The sequence below is a fragment of the Gastrolobium bilobum genome, unplaced genomic scaffold, assembly GCF_033153095.1.
Source record: "Gastrolobium bilobum isolate Gb01-03AN ecotype WA unplaced genomic scaffold, APGP_CSIRO_Gbil_v1 utg5148, whole genome shotgun sequence".
NCBI classification, from domain to species: domain Eukaryota; kingdom Viridiplantae; phylum Streptophyta; class Magnoliopsida; order Fabales; family Fabaceae; genus Gastrolobium; species Gastrolobium bilobum.
The window spans coordinates 169,879-194,581 of record NW_026898045.1 but is presented as its reverse complement, the minus strand read 5'-3'; the positions used below and the strand labels follow the sequence as shown (position 1 = coordinate 194,581).

The 24,703-nt window shown below is 32.6% G+C and overlaps 4 protein-coding genes across 4 annotated transcripts; 2 read left to right on the top strand and 2 right to left on the bottom strand.

Moving 5' to 3' along the window:
- The first annotated feature begins 3,199 nt into the window (after positions 1-3,199).
- Positions 3,200-6,836, top strand: LOC133312371 (remorin-like). Its single transcript, XM_061513544.1, has 5 exons — positions 3,200-3,560; positions 4,724-4,774; positions 4,863-4,950; positions 5,753-5,834; positions 6,432-6,836. Exons 1-5 carry the CDS (start codon positions 3,353-3,355, stop codon positions 6,624-6,626), a joined length of 624 nt encoding a protein of 207 aa, XP_061369528.1. The 5' UTR covers positions 3,200-3,352; the 3' UTR covers positions 6,627-6,836.
- A 219-nt stretch (positions 6,837-7,055) lies between these two features.
- On the bottom strand, positions 7,056-10,203 carry LOC133312370 (transcription factor MYB17-like). Its single transcript, XM_061513543.1, has 3 exons — positions 9,575-10,203; positions 8,729-8,858; positions 7,056-8,277 (listed from the first exon to the last, which is right to left on the bottom strand). Exons 1-3 carry the CDS (start codon positions 9,705-9,707, stop codon positions 7,614-7,616), a joined length of 927 nt encoding a protein of 308 aa, XP_061369527.1. The 5' UTR covers positions 9,708-10,203; the 3' UTR covers positions 7,056-7,613.
- A 1,335-nt stretch (positions 10,204-11,538) lies between these two features.
- On the top strand, positions 11,539-12,912 carry LOC133312396 (25.3 kDa vesicle transport protein SEC22-1). The gene is made up of 5 exons (XM_061513574.1): positions 11,539-11,781; positions 11,995-12,155; positions 12,329-12,472; positions 12,585-12,658; positions 12,805-12,912. The coding sequence occupies exons 1-5, from the start codon at positions 11,591-11,593 to the stop codon at positions 12,910-12,912; spliced, it is 678 nt and encodes a 225-aa protein (XP_061369558.1). The 5' UTR covers positions 11,539-11,590.
- Positions 12,913-15,815: 2,903 nt separating this feature from the next.
- LOC133312402 (transcription factor LAF1-like) lies at positions 15,816-18,197 on the bottom strand. The gene is made up of 3 exons (XM_061513579.1): positions 18,062-18,197; positions 17,075-17,204; positions 15,816-16,368 (listed from the first exon to the last, which is right to left on the bottom strand). The coding sequence occupies exons 1-3, from the start codon at positions 18,195-18,197 to the stop codon at positions 15,816-15,818; spliced, it is 819 nt and encodes a 272-aa protein (XP_061369563.1).
- Between the last annotated feature and the right edge of the window lie 6,506 nt (positions 18,198-24,703).

The window sequence follows — 24,703 nt, the reverse complement described above, 5'->3', positions numbered from 1 at the left end:
AAAAGGAATATACGTATACCAAAGAAAATAATAATAATTAAGAGCAAAATGTAACAAGGGAAATCAGTGATGACGGATTACAATCTTCTGCATTTGAGAAAAAACTGCAGAAGGTGTAATGATTGATTTAAAGGCTGAAATTTATTAAATTATATTGTAAATTTCAAGCATAAAACCGCAGGGGATGCTTTTCCATGAATGACTATGGATCCGGTCAGGTTCATTAATATGTACGTCATGGGTCAACACCAACCCAATCATTCAATTATTTTGAGAAGAAATGAAAATGACCCATTTCCTATTTATTAAAGCTACCAATTGTGTAATCCTTATCTTGTAATCTTGCATCGTAGCCCATGGATGGTGGCTCTCAGCCTACGTTGGTTCCACCTCCAACCCCTCCCCCAAATCCCATTAGGAAGCAATCTAATTAATTCACTTCATAACGTACTATTTAGTATTTCCACAATGATTTACCTGAATGACTAGGGGCTTCCCCTCTTTGATTTTTTTAGTTTTCTCAAGATATTCCCGGTTAAAAACTAATTATTTTGAGGCATAAAGATCATCGAAGTGGATTTGCTTCTATTAACAAAATTTTTTCCATACACACATTCATAGTTACTCTTATTAATTCACTTCATAACGTACTATTTCCACAATTTATGATCGATCTTCTTCATTGAAATATAATTATTATTATTAGAGAAAGAATATACTTATAACTTATTTTCATTTACAACCATATTTTAATTGTTGATTTTCGTCAATATGACAGTTATAATTTATTGAAAATTAATAATTAATTAATAAATATGACTTAATAAATTATAACCGTTAAATTGATGGAAATCAACAATTAAGATGTGGTTGTAAGAAGTTGTAAACGAAAATAGATAGTAAGTATAACTTCCTATTATTATTATTATCATCAGCGAAATAGTAGTCTTAGTTCAGATGGTAAAGAATAAATCATACCATTTCGGAAAATCCCAGTTCCAACATTTTTTAGAGATCATGATGATGCATTCACGTGCAATTTCATGATACTAACAATGACATGGAATATCCAAAAAGAGTTTTTTGTTTTCACTCAGAGAAAGAGCCAACACAAGGGGCATATCTTACCACCAATTTTACATTTTGCATCTGCTTGTTCGACCAAACCTTGTCCCACAATCTCTCTTTTCTTAGCCTAGAATATATTACTGGTTTAGCACACTTGTAATCCACTTTATATTTATTTCCACGATTTTATAAAAGAAGGTAAAAAAAGGAAAATACTTTGTTTTAACTCTTACTCCAATTTGAAAATGAAATTAATTGACATGATGCTTTTTAACACTTATTGTTTGGTGAGAGCAAAGGTGCAAAAAGCTAAAGATACAAGTTACACGACAAAGAAAAGCTATAAGTGAACAGAAAGGGTGTGAAAACCCCAATAACATTATATTAAAGGGGATTAGCTTCTCAAGGAGGTTACAGAAGCAACACGGCCTATCCTAGATTATGAGACAAACTATAATTTTAGAGTAGGGTTATATTGATAATTGTTTTTTTATAAATTTATAAATTATATTATGTCTTGACCGATAATATTAGGCATAGTATAATTTATAAATTTTTTTTTGTAAATATAAGAGGATCACAACTTTACCCTCCTTATAACAGGCACAATTGCGCACCATCCTAAGCTCTTAATTGCGCACCATCCTAAGCTCTTATAGTACTCAAGTGCCTTGAAACCTGTGTTTTTTGTAAAAACACCCATGCTATTTAGTAAGAAAAATTATTTGCACAAGAGTGTTTTGTTGTATTTGGTATTCATTCCATCGATTAATAATGAAATTTTTATTACCACTATCTGGCATAATGTCATTAACCTCAATATTGAAAATGAAAAAAAGGAAATAAACCGAGTTCACTTTTTTAGAAGTTATTATTTCATCTATGGTACTCCCCGGAGAGTTTTGAAATTCCATACATTAAAAAAAAAAAACCATTTTGAAGACTGCTTTTGTATAAACTATAAAGGGTAATATTTGTAATCATACATGATATCACTTTCATTGAATTAAGTGTAACTTTTTATTTTATTTTACATAAATTATGGAGCCGTTTGATGATGTTTGGTTTGTTTGAATCATTAAGTTATATTAATCAGTTAATCACTTACAAAATAATATACAAGTATCCAAATATTGAAAGATTACAAATTTCAATTAATTAAAATTAATTTCATCCTGAAGTAAGCAAAAAGAGAGGAAAATGAACCATGAAAACAATAACAATATGGATTACGGTAAACTCGTGGTTTTACAAGTCGAGCAAGAAACCAATGTACTTGATCATGACAGGTTAGGCCCCAAACAACAAATGATTCCTTTGACATGAAGAAAGAAGAAATCAATGATTTTTTTTAAGAGTAATGCTTTCTTAACAAAAAAATATGGAACCCATTTTATTTTATTTTTTAAAAATATTTATATTAATTTTTTTGAGAAATTAATATGAACCTTATTTAAAAATCTAATTTCAAAGAACTGAAATTTTTGACAGAACACAAGTAAATATTTATTCTTTTTCAAAGTTAAGAAAAGTTTAGAAGCACAGGGCACCATTTGCGTGACGTTTGGCACTGCCACGACTCATTATCCTAGGACACGTTGAATATTTGTTAATTTATTTGTTTTTTTCTACGATATGGACACATTGAATACGATATGAATAACAATCAATACGATACTACCAATAACTTATTGGTATCAACAGGTTAATAACATAAAATATTGTAAAATTAAAAATTAAAAGAATACATTGAAATTTGATGGTTGGCAAGTGAATTTTACATGAATTTTATTAGTAATTAATTTAAAGGAAATATTACTCTCACTTTACATGAAGTAGTTATCTCCTTTCCTTTCACTTCGAAAATCGTGCCCTTTTTTTTTTCTTTTAAATAGCGAGTCCTATTTGAATTCTTTCTGTAATATGAGAGAACTACTCTTATGTTACATGAAAGTAATATTATCATTAATTTAATTTATATAAATAAAATCTAAACAAATATTGATGCAGAGTTGGGGCTGTGTCTCTATTGAAGGGCATTGGCAACTTTTGCATCAGAGGGCACTTGTACCTACCGCAGTCACCCAGCTAAGCATTGTGGAATTTGAGTTTAACAGTTACCTTTCTTCAACCATAATATCCCAACCAACCCTGCCCCTCCATCTTTCTCTATATCTATATCTTTCTTTCTCTCCTATCATATTTGTAACTTTCCTGATAATTAAGTTAGAGTTCCGTTACAACTTTAGTGCAAGGAGTTCTAAATTCTCTAGTCTTTAGAAAAATGACAGAGGAGCAACCCAAAAAGGTAGAGTCCGAATCCCCATCGGATCCTCCTGCACCTGATCAACATGAAACTGAACCTGAACCTGAAGCTGTTGTTCATGCCGCTCCAAAGGATGATAGGCTTGAGGAGAAATCTGAAATTCCACAACCCTCTCCTCCTGATAATAAACCTGCTCACGACTCCAAAGCTCTTGCCATAGTTGACAGTATGACACTCCATACTCCTCTTATCATTCATTCATTCATTCATTCATTATCTCCTTCCAAAAGGGTCATATTATATACATATACAGGGCAACGTCAACTTACATAAGAAATTTTACATATTCTTATAGCTTGATCCACAGGTATCTAATGATTCATATATGTATATATAAGTCATTATGGTGTTTTCTTACTCTGATTTAAGTTATCTATTAAAGTGTTTTTTTTTTTTTTGTCAGTTTTGATGGCCATATTGATATTTAACGTACGTCTCATTTTTTTTTTCTTTGTCTTCTGGTCTCTGTTATTTTAACAATTACAAAGAGTCTTTGTAAATTAATCTTAATTGCAGAGTATAGTTTTCTTTTTCTTTTTATTTGCTTTCCATTTTTTTCTGAATATATATATATATATATGGGAAATAATTTTCTTATGTTGTAGGAAAATGCTTATCTTATGTTGTAGAAACAAGATTGTAAGTGGGACCCATAAGTAAGAGGAGAGAGAAAAAAAAAAAGAAATGGGACCCACCTAGCTTGTGTGTGTAGGAAATGTAGTTATCTTATGTAAAAGTAGATAAATATAACCCTATATATATATATATATATATATATATATATATATATATATAGGAAAAAATGTTTCCGCAGTTAATACGGAAAAGTTATCTGCATTTATTTCCAAAACGACGTCGTTATAGTATTGAAATCTTAAAAAATTATAAATATAAAGACTATTATAACCCTAAAATAAATTAAAATTACAAAAACACCATGATTGCCGTTCCAAAACGACGTCGTATTGGCTTACTGCATATAACTTATATGCAATAACTGCAGAAAAAGCGAACCCATGTATATATATATATTATGAGTTGTCCTGTCAAGTTTCTTAATGGGTTATCAAATTTTTATAACAAAAAACAAAGTTAAAACTCATTATTTACTAATTAAGCTAAGCTTTCTGCGAGTTTAAAGACATGCTTGATTTATTTATTATAATCAGTTTCCTTTTACTGGAATTTCCCTGTTGTAGTTCTACTAGAAAGAATTATATGTTCAAATTGCTGTGTGTTACCATCCAACTGAAAACTAATTGAGATTCTGTTATTCAAGCAAAGATCCAGTTTTATTGTGTTTATTGTTGCTAATTTGGTTACCTTCAGAGACTCACGAAACTGCTGAAGAAAAACAATCTGAGGGCTCTGTCGACCGAGGTTTGTCGTATATCACTGTGACACTTGATTTCCCTTTATGCACTTCATATTTTGACATTACATATCATGTCATCTCATTCTTCTTCAGATACAGTGCTTGCAAGAGTTGCAACAGAGAAGAGGCTTTCACTAATCAAAGCCTGGGAAGAAAATGAGAAGTCAAAAGCAGTGAACAAGTAAGAGCTTGCACCGCGTGCTTAAGTATCTTTGCTTGTTTCATTTTTTATGTGGATTCAGTTCTAAAAATGTTACAACCTTTCATTGAGTCACAACTCGCACCAAAAGCTAGCTCAAGGGGTGGAAGTGCCTAAAGCCTTATAAAGGCCACATCAACGTGGGACTATATATCTCAACACGTCCCCTCACATAAGAGCCCTTTAGGCTTGAAGGGTAGATTATGCACAGGCCCAATTTTTGGTTTATCTTTTGTGCTTTTTGTTTTAATCATGTAAAGAACCTTGAGATACACCACCTCAAAAGCTAGCTCAAGGGGTGAGAGTGTCCAAAGCCTTATAAACTCCACATTAGTTGCTCATACAACCAATGTGGGACTATATATTTTAACAAGAAAATTTCTGATCTCATTTTCCACTCTTAAGGAGGGAGTCGAAGAAGCTTGGCATAAATATGAATGACTTATGATAGCCATGAAGGGAACACCACTTGAGTCATTGCAACATCTAAACTTCAATTATAAAAACATCAATTTATTATTGTAGTTCAATACATTCCCTTTTCAGCTCAAATAGAAACAGACATTGGAGCAAATGTACCAGGCACTGCAGAACATCATTAACGTGGTCATTATGAAATTAATTTTGAAAAAGATATTTATATATTGAATTCCAATTAGAAACAAATGACGGCTATCGTTTTATCAAATTAGCTTGTTACTATAACATCAGTATGAGGACGTTTGGTTCTTTGATGTTATTTAAATAACTTTTGATTACTAATTTAATTGAATTTGATGAGCAGAGCTCACAAAAAGCTTTCAACCATCTCAGCATGGGAGAACAGTAAGAAAGCTGCTACGGAGGCTGAATTGAAAAAGATTGAAGTAAGAACATATTTTATTAGTTATTGTAACTTTTTTGAAAGTCTGTCTCCATTCATTCATTTTATTTTGGACAGGTTATAAATGTGTTTTTGTTGCAAGCCAATATTTTGAATAGGAAGGGGGAGAGGGGTAAAAATCTCTTGAATAACCATATTTTCCGATGGAATAACCACAACAAAAGATTTTGTTATCTTTGTTGTGAAAAGTGATCTTTTTTTTTTTGGAGTTACCCAACCCTAATTACCTCTTTGAGGCGAGTTGGCTCCCTCCGGTATCCCCACGAGCTTCGACTCTTTGAGCCGGCTATGAGACTAATCCGGAGTGCGGGGGAGTAGTGATGGCTAAAGGTTCAGCCCCCTCCCCAAGAATTCTTATATTAATATTTCAGCTCCCCAAAAAAAATGATGAAACTTGCATTTTCTGTTGCTGTAAATAATGTTTATTCTAACAATCTAAGAGAAAAATGCACCAAACTTTAACATGCCTTATCAAAAGGAAAATGATTTTTTTCCAATTTTCACACCAAAGATAGATAGGACACACATTGAATGTAGCAAAATAGAGGGGAAGTTGACTCTTCAATGTGCTTGTGAGTAGGAACAACTGGAGAAGAAAAAGGCAGAATATGAGGAGAAATTGAAAAATAAAATAGCTACAATCCACAGGCAAGCTGAAGAAAAGAAGGCAAACATTGAGGCCAAAAAAGGGGAAGATTTCCTGAAGGCAGAGGAGACAGCTGCAAAGTACAGGGCAACTGGAACAGGTCCAAACAAACTCATTGGTTGTTTCTAATACATCACTTCTCGAGCCTGATTAACAAAAATGTTGTATTATGGTTGTGTATTTCTTCCTTAGTACATGTGCGCTATGTTGTCTTTGGTGAGTTCCAGTCCATGCTCATTTATTGTGTGCACAGTGACAAGTTGGTGCATATATACCAATTACTCTATGTATAAAGAAATTGCATTACTCAATTTGGGAATAATAGCATTAATCCACTAACCCATCTCAGTTTCGAGAAGGGTAAAAGGAGAAGGATTGATGAGTCTGCATTTTGAGCCCTGATCGATATAACTGATAATTTTACCATGCTTACAATTCTTCCAAGTACTAATTCTGCCTTATTGGACTATTTGATACGAGTATATTTTCATGATCCAAAAGAACAATTTTTCAGGGGACTTAATTTCGATCTAAAAGTTAAAATTTTACCACATTAATAAATGAGCTTCCTAATAATAACTAAATAAAAAGTCAAACTCTTTTAATAATATGTCAAGTAATTATTTAAATAGTGTAAAATTCTTTAATCTTTTATTTTGCAGTCTCTTTATTTTGTCTCAGCATTACAGAAAGTTGATCCGATGATTCGAAGTTCAAGCTGTTTTCTCTTGTTCATTATTGGCATGTCAACAGTATAACTCCTATTCATTTGATATATTTAAGCCCTGTACTTTTGTGAATCAAATAACACATCATCAATAGCTCGGAACCATATATACACATAAGCAGCAGTTGTTGAACGACATGAACAATATCATCATCTCTAAATCCACTAATTTAACTATTGGCTGGCTACAGCCATGAAGTGGTTGGTAAACTTGAACTCTAGCAGCTAATTCCTCTATCTACCCTTTCCCCCTCTAAACCAACTACCAACTAGCAACATGGACAACGCACTGCTGGAAACCAGCTACACGGTAACTGCATTTACAAAAATGAAGAAATCATAAAAGGCAGAGTATTGCCTTTCCAAGTGGAAATATGGAGTAGACTATCTTAGTCACATCTACCATCAAGGAGATTCAGGAAATTGTCGGTTTGTGCCAAGAATCCTATATCGCTATCAGACATGTCTAGCAGGTGCTTTAGAGCAGAATCAGAAGTATCAAGAAATTCATAATTGCCTGACTCTGACCCAGCTGTGTCATAATCGAGCTTTGGTTTGTAGCTACTTGATTGTTCTTGGATCATGTTGTCATCTTCAAACTTTGGTTTGGAGCTACTAGTCACAGTGTTTTTCACCTGCAATGAGACATCTGAAAATGACTCCAATTTTGATGATGATGATGATACTTGTGAGAGAGGGCTTTGACACACTACTCCTTCATTTCCTTTGATCAAGCGAAATGACTGTCCAACCTCAGAATGCCAAAGTTGAAGAAAGTAATCAGGGCATGTTTTACTCGTTGACCATGAATTAAGCAATGAGGATTCCAGTGACAACCTTGCCTCTGCCTCAACTCTGGCACTTTCCCATTGTACCATGTGACGCGTAGAAAGTGATTCAGACTTGAAAATCCTTTGATCAGGAATGACACATGGCTGTTTTGGCCCTAGGGAATGACATGACCGAAGGAGGCGCTTCTTTAGATGGGTGTTCCAATAGTTCTTAATCTCATTGTCTGTTCTTCCAGGTAGTTGGGATGCTATAGCAGCCCACCTAAAAGAATGCATGGTTACTGGTTACACGCAAAGTAAAGTAATATCACAAGTACAAATCAACACAACCAAAAATTGAAGAACAAGCAAGGGGTTATTGGAGGGGGGGGCTTTGGTTATATTATGAGACATGAAAGTTCTCCTTTTGCTTAAGATTTTAGTATATAAGGATCCTTGATTACAGAAAGGACTAAAAGAATGACAACAAAACGAAAATATCAAACAGAACTGAAACAATATCTATTGGAAGTGATCAAATTTTAGCCTTACCCTATTTATCTAACCACATGAATTTGGAAACTATTTATATGAGGTTGAAGGTTTTGTACTTTTAAAGCATGCAACATGTCTAAAATCCAGCTTATGAATAAAATGAGCCTTCAGGACCAAGGGTTGGGTGTATGCATGTGAGTGCATTTTCAAGAAAATCAGCAAATGAAGCAATCCACTACCTGTTACCAAGCATGCCATGAAGTTGAATAATAGTACTTTCTTCTTCATTAGTAAATGGGCCGCGCTTGATGCCAGGCCGAAGATAGTTTATCCACCGAAGCCGACAGCTCTTTCCACATCGTAGGAGACCTAATCGTAAACATATATTAAATAAATGATTCTTCGATGTATGTCTTCATATATTTTGACAGTGTGTCAAATTTTCACTCTTTTCATAGCACATCAAATCCTCCATCCAACACGATTTCGCAAACCATTTTCTAGACGGGAAAGTATAATTGAATCAAAATATAATGAAATATAGTACTCTAAATGCATGTCAACAAATTTGGTTACATAAGGTATTGAATGACAGCATAATTAAATTAACAATATAACACTCACATAAGCTCATTGGTGATATAGTATTATTACCTGCAGGAAGGAAGAGACTGCCGTTTTTATAAATAAATAAAAAATACCATAACATGCAGAAATTGCTGCTAAGAGAACACAGCCAAAAGCGACAATCAGGTTTTCTTCATCATAGAAACAACTTCACATTGTGATTGAAGTTTCTTGAAGAGCAAGCTCAGAGTATTGAACTGATTAATATCTAAAACCTTGAAGAAAATGGAAACTGCAGTTGTAAGAAAACAATACTACAGAATCTTGCATTTACCATAAGCCCTATTCTTCTCTGGAATCAAAACTCCTCCAGAAGATTCCAGAAATAAAATAAAAAGAGGGGGAGAGACAGAGAGAGAGAGAGAGAGAACATCCACAAAGTACCGTACAAGAAATGCACAAGCAGAAAGAAGAAGGAAATGAGAAAAGAACAAAAAAGAGGGAATAAGAACTTGCACCTGCATGCTTGGGGAGTGTACGCCAACTTCCATGGCCATGCTTGTTGATGTAGTCAACTAAGGCTAGGTCTTCTTCAGGAGTCCAAGCTCCCCTTTTAACTCCATGTTTCTCACAGCAGGGTGCTTTCCCCATCTTCACTCACCACCTCATTAGCATTTCAGAACAATATTTGCACAAACTGATGATTAAACTAGAGGGTCTACTCATCAATCATCATAACAATTCAAAGGGGAGTGAGTTTGAGAGTGTGAGAGAGAAGAGTGAGTGTTGGAGAAGGAAAGGGATGAATCAGGTGAGACTGAGAGGTATAAATGCATGGATATATGTATATGTATAGGACAATTGGGCGGCTAAGAGGTGCAGAATCACATTTAATTAAAGAGTACATAACATACCCTTCTTAATGGCAAAATATAAAAAGCAGAGAAAATGACAGAATTATCAGAGAAGATAATAGTGGCAGAGAAGCCTCACTCACCCCTCACCTCGAAGAGTGTATGAGATGCAGAAAACGAGGGGAGTGAAGAAGGTAAAGGGTCCACTCATCCTTCCTTCCCCTGAGTGCAAAGCAGGAACAGGAGGAACATGATGATGGTTTGGGTTTGAGGGTGTGTTGCAGAAAAGCAGAAAGAGTTGAAGCGGTGGAGAAAAGACAAGGAAGTGATGGATGGAATCAATGTTTATTGGTTAAGGTGAAGACGGTGTTGACTCTTGACTCTTGACGGCATATGCATTTATTATCTGAACTGCTTCTCCAGTCAAACCTTCCTCAAACGTGGCTTCTCCCCACCTTCTACACTTTCCAACCATTCCACGCCATTTACTGAAAAGAGATTGTATCTTTCTTATATAATAAAAATAATTTTATTTGTTATACGCGTACAATATTAGGAGAAAATTCCTTATAAATTTTTTTTATAAATTTTTATAAATTATATTGTTAAGTATATATAGTGTACTTACATAATGTAACCTCATGCTTTATTTCTGAAAATATATAATATAATTTGTAAGAAATTACAAATAAAAAATTTATAAATATAATTTTTCTCATAAAATTATAAGAAATTATTATTTTATTATTTTTGACTCTACATAAAGTTCATACACTTCTATACATGTAAAAGATAAAATTATCTGTTATAATAAAAAATTTTAATCCCTACTTATATATAATTTTTTTTGACTTAATTGGTGTTTAAATTATAAGAAATATAGATGTGAATATGACGTAAGATATTATTTTCCTTACTTAATTTTTTCATACCATACCAAAGTGTTTATTTTATTTTATTTTTTATTTCTATACATGTTATTTGAATACTAAATACATGTTATTGTAGTTTCAAAAAAAAAAATACATGTTATTTTATTTCATACTTGTGTTCTCAGTGTAGAAAAATAAATTTATCCTTAATCAAATAGAAATAGAACGCTGTAGGAAGGTGTTTAAGTTATGTTATAGAGATAAAATTTGTGAAACCCATACTTTTTTATTTTTTTTATTTTTAAAAACAAATATGAGTCACATAATTCCTCTATAACATAACCTAAACATTTTATTAAAAAATTATACTTCTTTTTCCCTTGTCGTTGAGCAAGAATTAGAATGGCGCAAAAGTTGCACCATAATTTTGGTGTCCAAATCACAGTACTCATCTTGTACCAAAAACTCAAAAAACCAAAAAGTAAACAATTTTCCACGAGGACCATAACAATTGAAAAGAAGGAAAAAGTTGCCAAAGAAGGGAAATGCATATTCTTCTTCTTGTGTTGAAGGGGTTTATCTTTTATAGCTTTTGCCACCCCCTTTTCTTTTCTCCTCCAATAATGGTTACTTTTGCACACACTAGGAATAACTTCTTCTCTAAGTTCTCTGACTCATTCCTTCACCGCACAAACTCTATATATTAAAATGACTTATGCATCCATCTATCTTGTTGAAATCATTCAGAAAGAGAACCAATCCATTTGAGATAAATTTTCTGATACTGGTTTTGGTTCATATATAGGAAATGGTTAAGGTAACTATAGTTGGAAGGGCAAGCGATGGATTGCCTCTAGCACAAGGACTTAATTATATGAACGAAGAGAATGGCTATCTTTCATGTTACAAGCAACAAGCAGAGTTCATACTCCAAGAAATTTCAAGGGGAGCATTGATGGCTTCCAAGATGACCATTCGCATTGATCATTACTGCTTCAAGTATCCTTCCCTTTTCATATCCTTTATGTTCTTTTAGTTTCTTTCAAAATTAGTTTTGGTTTCTTTTATTGTTGAAGTTGTTGTCATGCTTGCAATTTTCTATTATGATTCATATTATTCAATTACTTGGTCCTTTATCACAGGCTAACTTGATGATCTTTTAAGAAATATGAAACATAAATTTGATTGTGATTGTACTTTTTTGGTATTAAGCTACTTGGTCGAGAACGGAGTTATTTTCATTGTTTTGTGTGAGTCCACGTATCCAAGGAAACTGGCTTTCCATTACCTACAAGATATACACAAGGAGTTTGAGAAGTTTGATAAAACCCTCATAGATAAAATCACAAGGCCATACAGCTTTGTCAAATTCGGTAATTCCCTTGAATCATTAGTCTGCCACAATATGATATCACTCTCTAGCACTTGGTGTTACTCTTTAGTAACACAGGAAATGAAAGTCCCCCTTTTTTTTATACTATAACTGACTTTAAATTTTTGTTTTCACCATATTTCCTTGCCAAACCAATCACAATTTCTTTGTCAGATGGTATAATTGCAAACTTTAGCAGACAATACATTGATACAAGAACTCAGGCCAACCTATCAAAACTTAATGCTAAACGGAAACAAGATTTAGATATTGCTATTGAAGACATGTCCAACATTTTAGAAAAGAGGAGAAATTCAGGTAAGATTTCTTTCCCCTCCACAACTTATCAATATCATATTAATACCTGTGATTATTCACAATAAGAAGCATTAACAAAATGAAAAACAAGTTATGCAATTTTTTGGTGTAGTTACGGAAACAATGAGAAGGTTACAAGTTACTCATCAACCTGTATCCTCGGTTTGGTGTTCCCCACGCCTTGAGGTATGGTATATAGAAAATTATAAACTAATGCTGCGGGCTAAGAAATTGGCTAAAGCTGAGTGCTATTTTCTTTACCCCATTTCTAGGCAAGAAAACAAGGAAAATATGTTAATTATGCATTTTTTTCTTTTTCTTTTGGAGCACAGGTAATTGCGTTGAAATGGACACCTATTATGGTCATTGTCATTACTTCGATGGCTCTTCTGTGGGCTAGCTTAGTCCTCTCAGATGAATTTATTATTTCAAGCTGGTAACAATTCCCTCGGATCAAGATTAAAGATGACGGTTTAATATGATAAGACTTCAATACTGGGAGGACTTAAAGACATGCCATGGCCCACTAGTATTAAATACGATACACAACTTTGATGTTGGAAAGAAATAAAGATATGAAGTGACCCACTGCCATCCCTTCTGCATGTCATTATCCGGGAAAAACAAGAGAATGAGAGAGAGAAAAGGAATAAAACTCTGATTTGTCATGGAGTTGTTGCTCTCTAGTTTGAAAGTTATATCTTGTATTTTAAATGAATTATTTATGATGTATGGGGATGTATGATGTATCAATGTGTTCATGAACTATTTATGAAGCATGCGGTTGTATAAATGTATGTGGTTTAGTATTAGTCAGCTTCGAATCGAACCATTACTAAAAGGGTTTGTCTACTCTAATGTTGGAGGATAGTAGGGCTCTTCATGGGTCAGGTCGGGTCAAGTTTTTGTCTGACTCGACCCAACTTGGTTTTTATAGGTCAGGTATTTTGACCCGACCCGCTTTAATTTGATCCAAGTCAGGTCTGACTTGAATTGGATTAGATTTTGTTGAACTAGTTCAGAACCAGTTTGGATCTGACCTGACTTGGTTTCTGAAGTGGGTCTGACTTGGTTTCTGAACTGGGTCAAATCAGACCTGACCCGTTTTTGACTTGGTTTTCTCACAAAATTTTTACGTTGCAAAAAACGAAAATTTCGTCACAAAATTATTTTTTCGTCAAAATTTTTACAAAAAATAATTTTCTATTGAAATTTAGTTTCCGTCAACACTTTTGACGAAAATGATTTCTTCCATCAAATGTTTTAAACGAAAAAAGAACTTTGTCAAAAAAATTGACGAAATGTTTTTCATTCAAAATTTCGATGGAAATGTAAAATTTTGACGGAAATTATTTCGAGGGAAATGTTTCATTTGAAACTTTCGACGAAATTTAGATTCTCTAAAGAATTTTGACAGAATATTTTTTTCGTCAAAATGTTTTTTTTGTCAAAAAAAGTTACGGAATTTTTTTATAGAAATGTGTTTCGTTGAAAATTTTGATGGAAATTTTTTATCACAAAACTTGACGAAAATATTTAATTGAAAATTTTCGATGAAAATGTGTTTCGCTAAAAATTTCGACCAAAATTTTTTTTTGTCAAAATATTTAACGAAAATTTTTCGTCGAAAACTTTCGCCAAAATTTGAAATATGTAAAGAATTTTGATGAATTTTTTTGCCGTCAAAATTTTTTGATGACGAAAATGTTTTCGTCGAAAACTTTCGCCAAAATTTGAAATCTGTAATGAATTTTGATGAAATCTTTTGCCGTCAAAATTTTTTGAGAACAAAAATATTTCCGTCGAAAACTTTCGCCGAAATTTGAAATCTGTAAAGAATTTTGATGAATTTTTTGCCGTCAAATTTTTTTGATGACGAAATTGTTTTCTTCGAAAACTTTCGCCAAAATTTGAAATCTGTAAAGAATTTTGATGAAATTTTTTGCCTTCAAAATTTTTTGATGACGAAAATATTTTCGTCGAAAACTTTCGCCGAAATTTGAAATCTGTAAAGAATTTTAATGAAATTTTTTGCCGTCGAATTTTTTTGATGGAAATGTGTTTCGTCGAAATTTTCAATGGAAATTGTTTTGAGGAAAATGTTTCATTTGAAACTTTCGACGAAATTTAGATTCTCTAAAGAATTTAGACAAAATATTTTTTCTGTCAAAATTTGTTATCGAAATATTTTTGTCAAAATTTTTTACGAATTTTGTTTACAGAAATGTGTTCCGTTGAAAATTTTGATGGATATATTCTTTATCAAAAAACTTGACGAAAATATTTAGTCGAAATTTTTTTATAGAAATGTGTTTCGCTAAAAATTTCGACGAAATTTTTTTTTGTCAAAAAGTTTAACCAAAATGTTTCCGTCGAAAACTTTCGCCGAAATTTGAAATCTGTAAAGAATTTTGATGAAATTTTTTTCCGTCAAAGAATTTCGATGAAAATGTGTTTCGTCGAAAGTTTTTATGAATATATTTTTTTGTGAAATCTTTTGACGAAATTTAGATTCCGTAAAAAAATTTGACAAAAAAATATTCTGTCAAATTTTTTTACCGATATGTTTTTAGTCACAAATTTTGATGAAAATATTTTTTGTCAAAAAATTTTGCGAAAATTTTTATGAAAATATTTTCCATAAAAATTTTTGACGAAATTGTTTTACGTTAAAACTTTTGTTTTAATGTAATTGTGATTTTTTTTTCATATAATGGGTATGGGTCAAGTTTTGAGTCAGTGTGTCAATATTAAAAAGAGTTAGGTCTAAAACTGACCCAAATAAAAGTGGATCAGTATTTAAACTAGTTCAAAAAATATGGGTATTTATGGGTCGGGTCAAGGTCAGGACAAGTGAACCAGTTTTTTTGCACACCCCTAGAGGAGAGAGCATATCTTATGCTAAGACACAAAATGATGGGATCCACCACTAAAAAAAAAGAAAAGAAAAAAAAATAGCAACACCCTTGTCACTAAAAAAGGTAGTGATTTTTTATTTGGCTACATCATTGAGGCTTGAGCGTTTAAGTTCCCAAGACCAAATCTCTTCACATATAATCTCAGACAGCACTTAAATCAATGCCAGAAATGTTTTAAGATTTACAGCAAAATCATTGAAGATCACCAGATGTTGACTTCTTTATTTGAAACGAAATTAAATATTTGTAAGCAAATGCAACTCTTGAAGAATAGCAATTGATTACACGTGTCTGGTATCCTATTGAATTCATTAGAATTGGGTAGTAGTACATAAATGGAAGTATTAATTTTATATAGCTAAAGTTTGATTGGTTTCAGTATGTATAATTATCCTTCCTTGCTGACCTGCCTTGGAAACTTTCCCTCATACATACATTGAATCATTGCTCAAGCTGAAATTGCTACATAAGTCAACCCCAGGTATACAATGGATGAAGCCATTTCCCACCATTTGATTTGCAAACTTTAGCTGTGAATTGAACATGTGAGGGGCTGAACTATGAGTTAGACTGTTATGATAATCTCGACCAAATGGTCCTTCTGACATATCATGCATTGCAGCTTCTTGAAAAGTTGAATTGTGATCAAATCCATTCCTCAAGACCAAAGAGTCAACTGAATTTGCAGAGTTTCCACCATGTAGATGATCCAGAGAAAGCCACTCAGCAAATAACAGTTTTGGTAAGGAGCTTTGATGAGCCTCTTTGGGGAAGTTATAATTCTGTAGGCCTTGAGTTGCAAGCTTTTGGAGAGAGGGTGAAGAGTCCATGGTATCTGAACTTGAGTTAGCACAATGAATTTGTTTATGAGATTCCATTTCCTTAGCTTTGACCACTCTCTTTTTCAAATATGAATGCCAGTGGTTTTTTATCTCATTGTCTGTCCTTCCTGGCAAATGCTGTGCTATCTGTGACCACCTAGCCCAACATAATTTAAGTTTCTCTCATCAGTCTTTATTAAAAGGGGAAAGAATTTGCACTGCACAATTTAATTCCACCACCACTCCATATTAATTGGAAAGAAGTAGTGTTCACTTTCTGTTCTAAATTTCGGGAAGGGAGCTATGAATTAATGTTATCAAGTATATATACACTCATTTTTTATGTGAATGGTATATTTGAATTTAAAATGTTTGATAATAACCTATTGGAATATATAAAGGGAAAATCTATAAAATGAACAAATAATATTGAATTAGATTAACATAGAGAGCTTAGGAATAGTTAGTATAATATTTTTTTGTTTTCAATGCTCATCCCTCCTTAAAAAAAGGAGCATGACATCCAAAGCCAATTCATGGTTTGACTGACCTATCGGTTCTTCCTTTTACTTTTCGTTTAAATAGGACCCAGTTGCTTCTATGAAATAGAATTAAATATGAAATCACTCCCTAATCCAATTGCATTCTCTAACTTCAAAGACTCAAACATTAAAATGGAGACTTTGCTTTTCTTTTTCTTGCATCATATGCACTAATTAAAAGATAATTAACACCTACCCCTGACAAGTCTGTATCAATATTTAAAAATTACAAAAATTTATTTAATTCTCTTAAAATTTGCTGATAAAATTGAAATTACTAAAAATTTAGAAAGTAGAAGCAGATTTACTCTTCTTGCTTACTTGTTGCCTGACATGTGGTGAAGGGTCATGATTGTTTCCTCCTCCTGTTTGCTGAACTTCCCTCTCTTCAATCCTGGCCTTAGATAGTTAATCCACCTTAGTCTGCAGCTCTTTCCATTCCTTTGCAAGCCTGTACGTATATGTAATTGCACTCCATCAATATCAGGTAAACATGAAAAGAAAAAAAAAAAAAAAAAAAACAAATGCCTGTCGTTTTGACTTCAACATTTTTATTATTACCAGCAGAATCTACATTTACTATTACTCAAAATGCTCGTCTAGTCAGCCATATGGTGTAAAAATATGCAAAGCAGAAGTGTAAAAGTACTTTGTGTATCTTTTGCAAGGAAGATTGTGAAATTTTGACAATATAGTAATAATACTTGTATAGACTTTGATCATCACAAATCTCACAAACACTCCAAGTGTGCAATGGCTTGCATGGGAGTCTGAGAGGGGTTTGTGGGGGATAAAGGCTGCCCAAGTATCATTTTCCATAATAATATCACCTTTTCTCATATAGAATTGATTGGACAAATTTATAATAATGAGTACAACTTATTGAGATATATAGTTCCATATTAGTTGTATGAGCAACTAATGTGGAGTTTATAAGGCCTTGGACGCTCCCACTCTTTGAGCTAGCTTTGGGAGTGGTGTATCTCAAGATTCTTTACACAACTAAAGAAAAAGACTTAATTGTTGGTGCATTTTACAACAACATATCTCAAATTTATTGGTGTTAAAATCAATGAAGCATGCCCACATTACTATTTGATAACTTAATCTGAGTGCAAACAAGCTGAAGGCATATTTTTCAGATTAAGAGAAGAGAAACCTTCCTTCAAGAAAACCAAGGATGTCTCCATTTAATAATATGAAAGTATAAGAGTAAGGAACAATGCTCCTTTGCCTACATATCAGGAATATGCTCACTTGTATGGTTTGATAAAGGATCACAAAACAGGGAAGAAAAAAGAAACCAACCTGTCTTAATGGGGACAGAGCTCCAGCAGCCATGACCATGCTTAAGGATGTAGTTTCTGAGCTTATTGTCTTCTTCAGGTGACCACAAGCCCTTCCTGTGTTTTGGTTTTGCCTTTTGTAGTGGCTGGCACTCCATTTTGCTTTGCCTGACAGAAATTAACTTCAATGGTAAGCTTGGATTAACTACAACAGATATGAAAGACTTCAGAGCAGAATTGGAGAGAGGAAGGAAAGATTATTTGGCAAGGAAACAGTGCACAACCAGAATGATATATTTATAAAGTAGGAGATAGTTTTGCTTGTGCATTTTTTCTATAACTAATTAAAAAGTTATAAAAAAAATAGCGTTGAAATAACAAAATAAATATATAAACCAAGAAGCTTCCATTCAAAAAGTTTGTGTCCTACCCCATGGGTTGAAAAAGTGTTCTACCTACTGAAATTCACCCTTTCAGATTGAAAGGGTGCCAACTTGGAAAATGTTGGAACCTAAGGTATCATTGTTTGCCATGTTTCTCTACTCCATACCTTTATCAAAATTACAATCACTTGTTCAAAATCCCCAAAAGTTACATAATTTAATTTTTCATACACTATTGAGGGAGTTTGCTTTTGTACTCAAATAACTTATTTTAAACATTTTTATGACAAATACTATAAATAACAAATCATATTCGAGATCATATGGTATAACACTAGCTGGTGTCTTTATCATCTCGAGTCTAGTTCTTCTTCTTTTTGTTGTCCTTGCCTAATATGAAAATCTTATTTTATTTGAAAGGCTTTGTTTAAGATATAAAAGTGTCTTCAGTCTTCACCAACAACATAAATTAATCTAACTGATGAAACTTTCATTCTCTAGCCAGATTAAGTAGACTTAATGATGGTGAGGTGGTAATAATGGGAATGAAGCCAAGCTATGGAGGAGACTATTCTTTGAGCCAGTACACCTAATTACTTAGGCTTATTCAAGTCAACATTTGTCTCGTGCCGACACATCCTCTTCCAGCCAAGAGCAGTTAACGAAGTACTGTACTCATCATCTCATTTATCATATAATCATATCATGTGAAAGTATTCCTCATTCAATCATGAATCAATTATCAACAATTAATGAAAATTCTCTCTTCTTTGTTTTAGGGACTTCGTTAAAATTATAGGTTGATTTGTTAATAAATTATTGAGAATTTTTACATAAAATAAACATATTAATATAAAATATAAGAGGATTCATTCTCGTTAGTCGTTACCATTTCCATCCAAAATAAATTATGCATTTTGACGTGTAAACTTTAAATCCTCCAAGCCGATATGCTTTCTAGATTATGGATTTTGATTATAATCATATCAGGGTTTTGCAACTTCTTTTTAAAATTCCATGAACTGCGTATGTCAAATTCAAATAAGGCAACAAATGGGAAATGGGTACGGGATCCTGTTTTTGTTGATGCTCCTTGCATGTGCACTATTCCTTTGTGAAGATACGACAAGTAAACAGAAAGATCAAATTACGCTTATAATAAATTTGAAGGAAATTCAATCTTATTAAAATTGTTCATTGACTCAAGTTAAAATATTAGGTTACTGGGTCATTGGTTTGATCGCATGACCTAATAATTATATGTAATTCTATAATTTATATTAAAAAATTAAAAACATATTCAAATATCTAACAAAATTATAAAAATTTCAAATATTTTAATATAAAAATAATAAATCACACATTATTATTCAATAAAGGAACAAAAATATAATGATCGTGATACGGGGCTTCCAGTTCAGTAAACGACATCCCAAACTATAAATCAAATTAAAATTTCCTGCATAGTGCATAATTGAGATAATATTAGTGTTGTAGATACATGACCTATGTAAATCAATAAGCAAAAAATACTCTCCATTATGATTTATTTTATTTTTTGAAAATTTTCTTTTGGAATTTTTTTTTTGGAACTCGGGCCAGGTCACTGCTTAACCGATTGGGTCTCACCGATTCTAATGCATGACCAGCCCATTACTTCATCTGAACCAGTTATATGATCGGTTTATCAATTTTTGAGTCGACCCAACCAAACTGGTCCGTTTTTATTAACATTGGAAAGTAACATACAAATGATTAACAACATCCATGGCTTCAAGTGTACAAGCCTCGTTACTCTCAACCAAAGATCTGAGTTACAATAGAAAAAATAATCTTGGAAATTCGAACTAAATTAATCAAATAATATATGAATCTACAACCAAAAAAAATAAAAAATAAAATAAAATAAAAACTAATACAGAGAAACTGAATACAAATACGTGCTTCAACCGGTGAGGGATCGTTCAAGTTTAATAGTATTTTTGACTTTGAGCTTCTGGTAAAGTAGCATTATTAAATTTGATAGAAAGAATTTTATCGCTGGTATGATTTTACCCAACTCAAATTAGACTAATCGAGTCATCGACGAATAAATGAATAATATAAAAAAAAATTAATACAATTAAGACCTCAGTTTTAAATGCCAGCAACATCCGATCAGGTAAGCTTGAAGATTCTACAAGCTTGTGCTGCTGAAGTTGCTTTAGGAAAAAAATTGTGCTTACTATAGCCATTACACTTTCATAATTGCTTGATAAAAGGAACTTTTGTACAATTTGGCAGAAGTAAACTTTGGGGAACTGATTGCAACAGCATTCATCACATATGACTCTAGTTGAATAACTGATACTATAAAATATACAAGATTTTAGTTCATTTTAACAAATGACTTTCGCTTCTGAAATGAGAAAACAGATCCCCTCTTTTATGGGATTTTTTTCCATTGACTAACTTACCAGTTTTCAAGAGTCCAGCAACTAAGTTAGAGAAACATTACCATGGTCAACTAAGCAGAGGTAGGTTTTTTATTTTCATGACGACGGTAACCGGAGATAATCCTCTCCATTCTTAAAACACTTTTGCTACGGAAAACCAACAATGACCTCATTTTTGCTTTAGTTCTGTTCAGCAGAAATAAATCTATTGAATTTGATATAAATAGAGAAAAAAAAATTAACCATGTAAATGCAACGGTGATTCCTAAATTTTAAATCCTCGTAATGGTAAAATAGAAATATTAAAAATAGGGCACGCTATTCTTATATCGGTATAAAAATAAGAAATTTTACATCAAATCTTAATCATTGATTTACTTGCATCTAAAGGTTCACATGTATAATAAATCGGGATCGTTAGATATAATTAACATTCTCGACCAAAATTGAAACTATAACTTATAACGGTATAAAATTATTCCGACTCTAAAAAATAAAGGCATTAGACAATAAATAAGTTGGGACATGCACATGTATACCTATCTTATTTCCAGGGAATTATACAAGCTAGGAAGGATGATCATATTTAATGCTAAAATTTCAAAATGGAAATCTCAGGGTCCCTTTGTACATTGTGTTCCTTCAATCAGGCATATACCAAAGCAACACAAGCTATTGACTAAGAAAATGATACCCAGTTAGTTTGTCAAGGAACATAGGAATCCGAGTGAGACAAGACAAAGGTACAGCATTCATGAGGAAATTCCGAAGCATGTTTGCATCACATTATTCCGAATTTGAGATTATTGAAATAAACTAATGACTTGCTGAGGTCAACAAGGAATCAAAATTATTGTTGAGGATTGGGCAATGTGGTTCTTCAATGTATAAACTAAACAATAATTCATTTTTATATTTAGCTAAAGTTCAACACAAAAATCCCTTTGCCAGATTATACTTGCATTAAAAAAAATGGTCCAAAAACTATATATACATTACAAGGAGATAAGATATTGTCACGCATGGTTGCAAGTTGGCCTCCTCTAAGTAGCAAGAATTATTCAGTTTGTCAAATAATATTAAATAATAATACTGATGAGAAGGAAGAAACATAAAGTCTTCAATAATTGCCCTTTAAATCGACTAATAAGATGGATATTCTGAAGGACTTAAATAAGTATAAACCTGTAATGATCTTTCAAAGACTTATAACCAAATTACCCAACAAAATTAATTTGTAGGCGTGCCAAAAGCTCAAGAGGAACGTATTTTCGTCTAACAAAACTCGAAGCACGCAGTGTCCTCAAGAGAGTTATTTTATTCTTCCTAAACTTCTGCCTAAACTTATGGAAAGGATGAAGAATCATCATCTGCCAACTATTATCTTGTAGGGCAAAAGGGAATCTCATAATTGTTATCCTTTGCACTTTTAGTTAAGGGTTATTTTGATGTAAAACTTTGGTTCTTAAGAGGTAAGAGATATTGATTTTATAAACAAAAGGGATCATGCATAATAAAACTTGTTTATCTTAAAAATAACACATTTTGTACTCCTCGCCTTTGGGCATGCAATTAAGAACTGTTCACATGTTAATCTTAGCAATTTATTTTATTTTTGGTACAAGAAAGGGGAAACGCCCCTATCTTAGCAATTTAGAATGCAATGATTTGGCTTTGTTTCCTTATGTAATTTATTTTAATTACAATTACAATTCGCTTATATACATTCAATCAATTTAAAAGGAAAAATATTTCTACACACCATTTTTTTAGACATTTTACATATCTATGCTTGTTTGAGAAAAAAAAAAATAGAGAATGAGAATGTGTATTGGTAAGTATGATTTTTATAATTTTATTAGCTACTAGAATTGGTGTAACAATAACGTAATGAAATTGGAGTGAAAATATCATTATTATTATTCTTTTAAATCATCTCATTCCCACTCTAATTTTACAAAAACTATAGGGCTGTAGTTGGCCCGCTACCATATGCATCCAATATTTTTTTAGGAACATTTTAATATATTTTTTTTTGATACATTGAACATGTTAATATTACTTTAGTTCAATAAAGGGTGCTCGGCCAGCCAAATTAATTTAGAAATTAATTTTAGTGGTTTATTAATATAAAACATTTTTACACTATTTTTCAATCCTGTTTTATTATATACTTTAATGAGTTTGACTAAAAACACTATTAGTGATATATTAATCAAACTCATTAAATAATATGATAATATTAAATATAAGTATGGAATGGGAGAGATCAAGAAAAGACTTGTTACTAGACAAAATTAAAGAGAAGAACGAGAGAAGACAAAGAGGAGTAGGGCAGAATTATTATTCACATTCGATCAACTATTTTTCAATATAAGCATTATGTATATATAGGAATATAACAATGAATGGAGAGTTGATGCTCTATTATTGTGATGGTTACAAAAACATAAATGAGGAATAATTGCATGATTTGTATAATGGTTACATAATTCAAAATTCAAGTAATTCATAAATTAATATTTTGCAACAAATTAATTATTAAGATTTAAGTTTATTAATTAATTCCGTTGGAATACAATTTTAAATGTTCTCCAAAATATTTGTCAAAATAGATGACGCCATTGACTCATTTATCCTCATTAATTTGAACCATAGTAAAACTCCATTTACGATTATCAGTTCTCATGAACAAATAGTGTGATTCTTACCACCTAACAAGGAAGGACACGGTTTTTTTGAAAAATTTGCGTGTCGGACACGTGTGCGACACGGACAACCTCGGACATGTGTCCGACACGGGGTTAACATCTGGAGACACGTAGTCAATATTTGAGAACACGCGGTCAACTCTCCGACACGTTCCGACACATTTTTCCGACAGCAGTCAACGCTCCGACACGTTTTTATTTTTTAATCTTAATTTTATTTTATTAACTAAATATAAAAAAAATTATAAATTAATTTTTTTCTTTTATGAAATTTGACATGAAAAATTAAAAAGTACAAAAAATTATTTTTTTATATTTATGTTATGAAATTTAGATATTTGATTGATTATATAACTTACTATAGACTCTTATATGTATTAAACATAAATTATATTATATATATTAAAAAATTTATTTAATATCAAAACGTGTCCCAACGTGTCGAAATATGACATTTTTTAAAATTAACATGTCGGCGTGTCGTATCGTGTCTCGTGTCAGTATCGAAGTATCGGTGCATCTAGAGGTGGCAAAGTGGGCGGCCCGCCCGCCCCACCCAACCCCGCCATCAACCCGTCAAAAAATGAGTTAGCCCGCCCCGTCCCGCTTTTGAAAGTGGGCTGAAAAACTAAGCTCGCCCCGTCCCGTTTGGCGGGTTGGGCGGGTTGGCCCGCCAGCCCGAGCCTATTTTACACTGACCCGCCTCGGCCTGCCTATGCCCGCTATCAACCCGCCAAAAAATGAGTCCGCCCCGCCCCGCTTTTGAGATGGGTTGAAAAACTCAGCCCGCCCCACCTCGTTTGATGGGTTGGGCGGGTTGGTCCGTCGAACCGAGCTCGTTTTGCGGTGTATCATAGCTTACCACAACGTGTTCTCAGAGATTGGTCAATGCTTTCAACTTCTGGATTTCAAGTTTCTATATAGAAGAATCAACTTCTAAATGTCCGCATATTTTTTTTGGTAGAGTGCTTACTTATTAAATTGCTTAAAAGACAACATTATCCAAAATTAATATTCCCCAAAATGGTAATATATATATATATATATATGTGTGTGTGTTCGCTTTTTCTATGATCAATGTAGATAACTTATTTAAATTGAGTCCAAAATGACGTCATTTGGAGACGGAAATTAA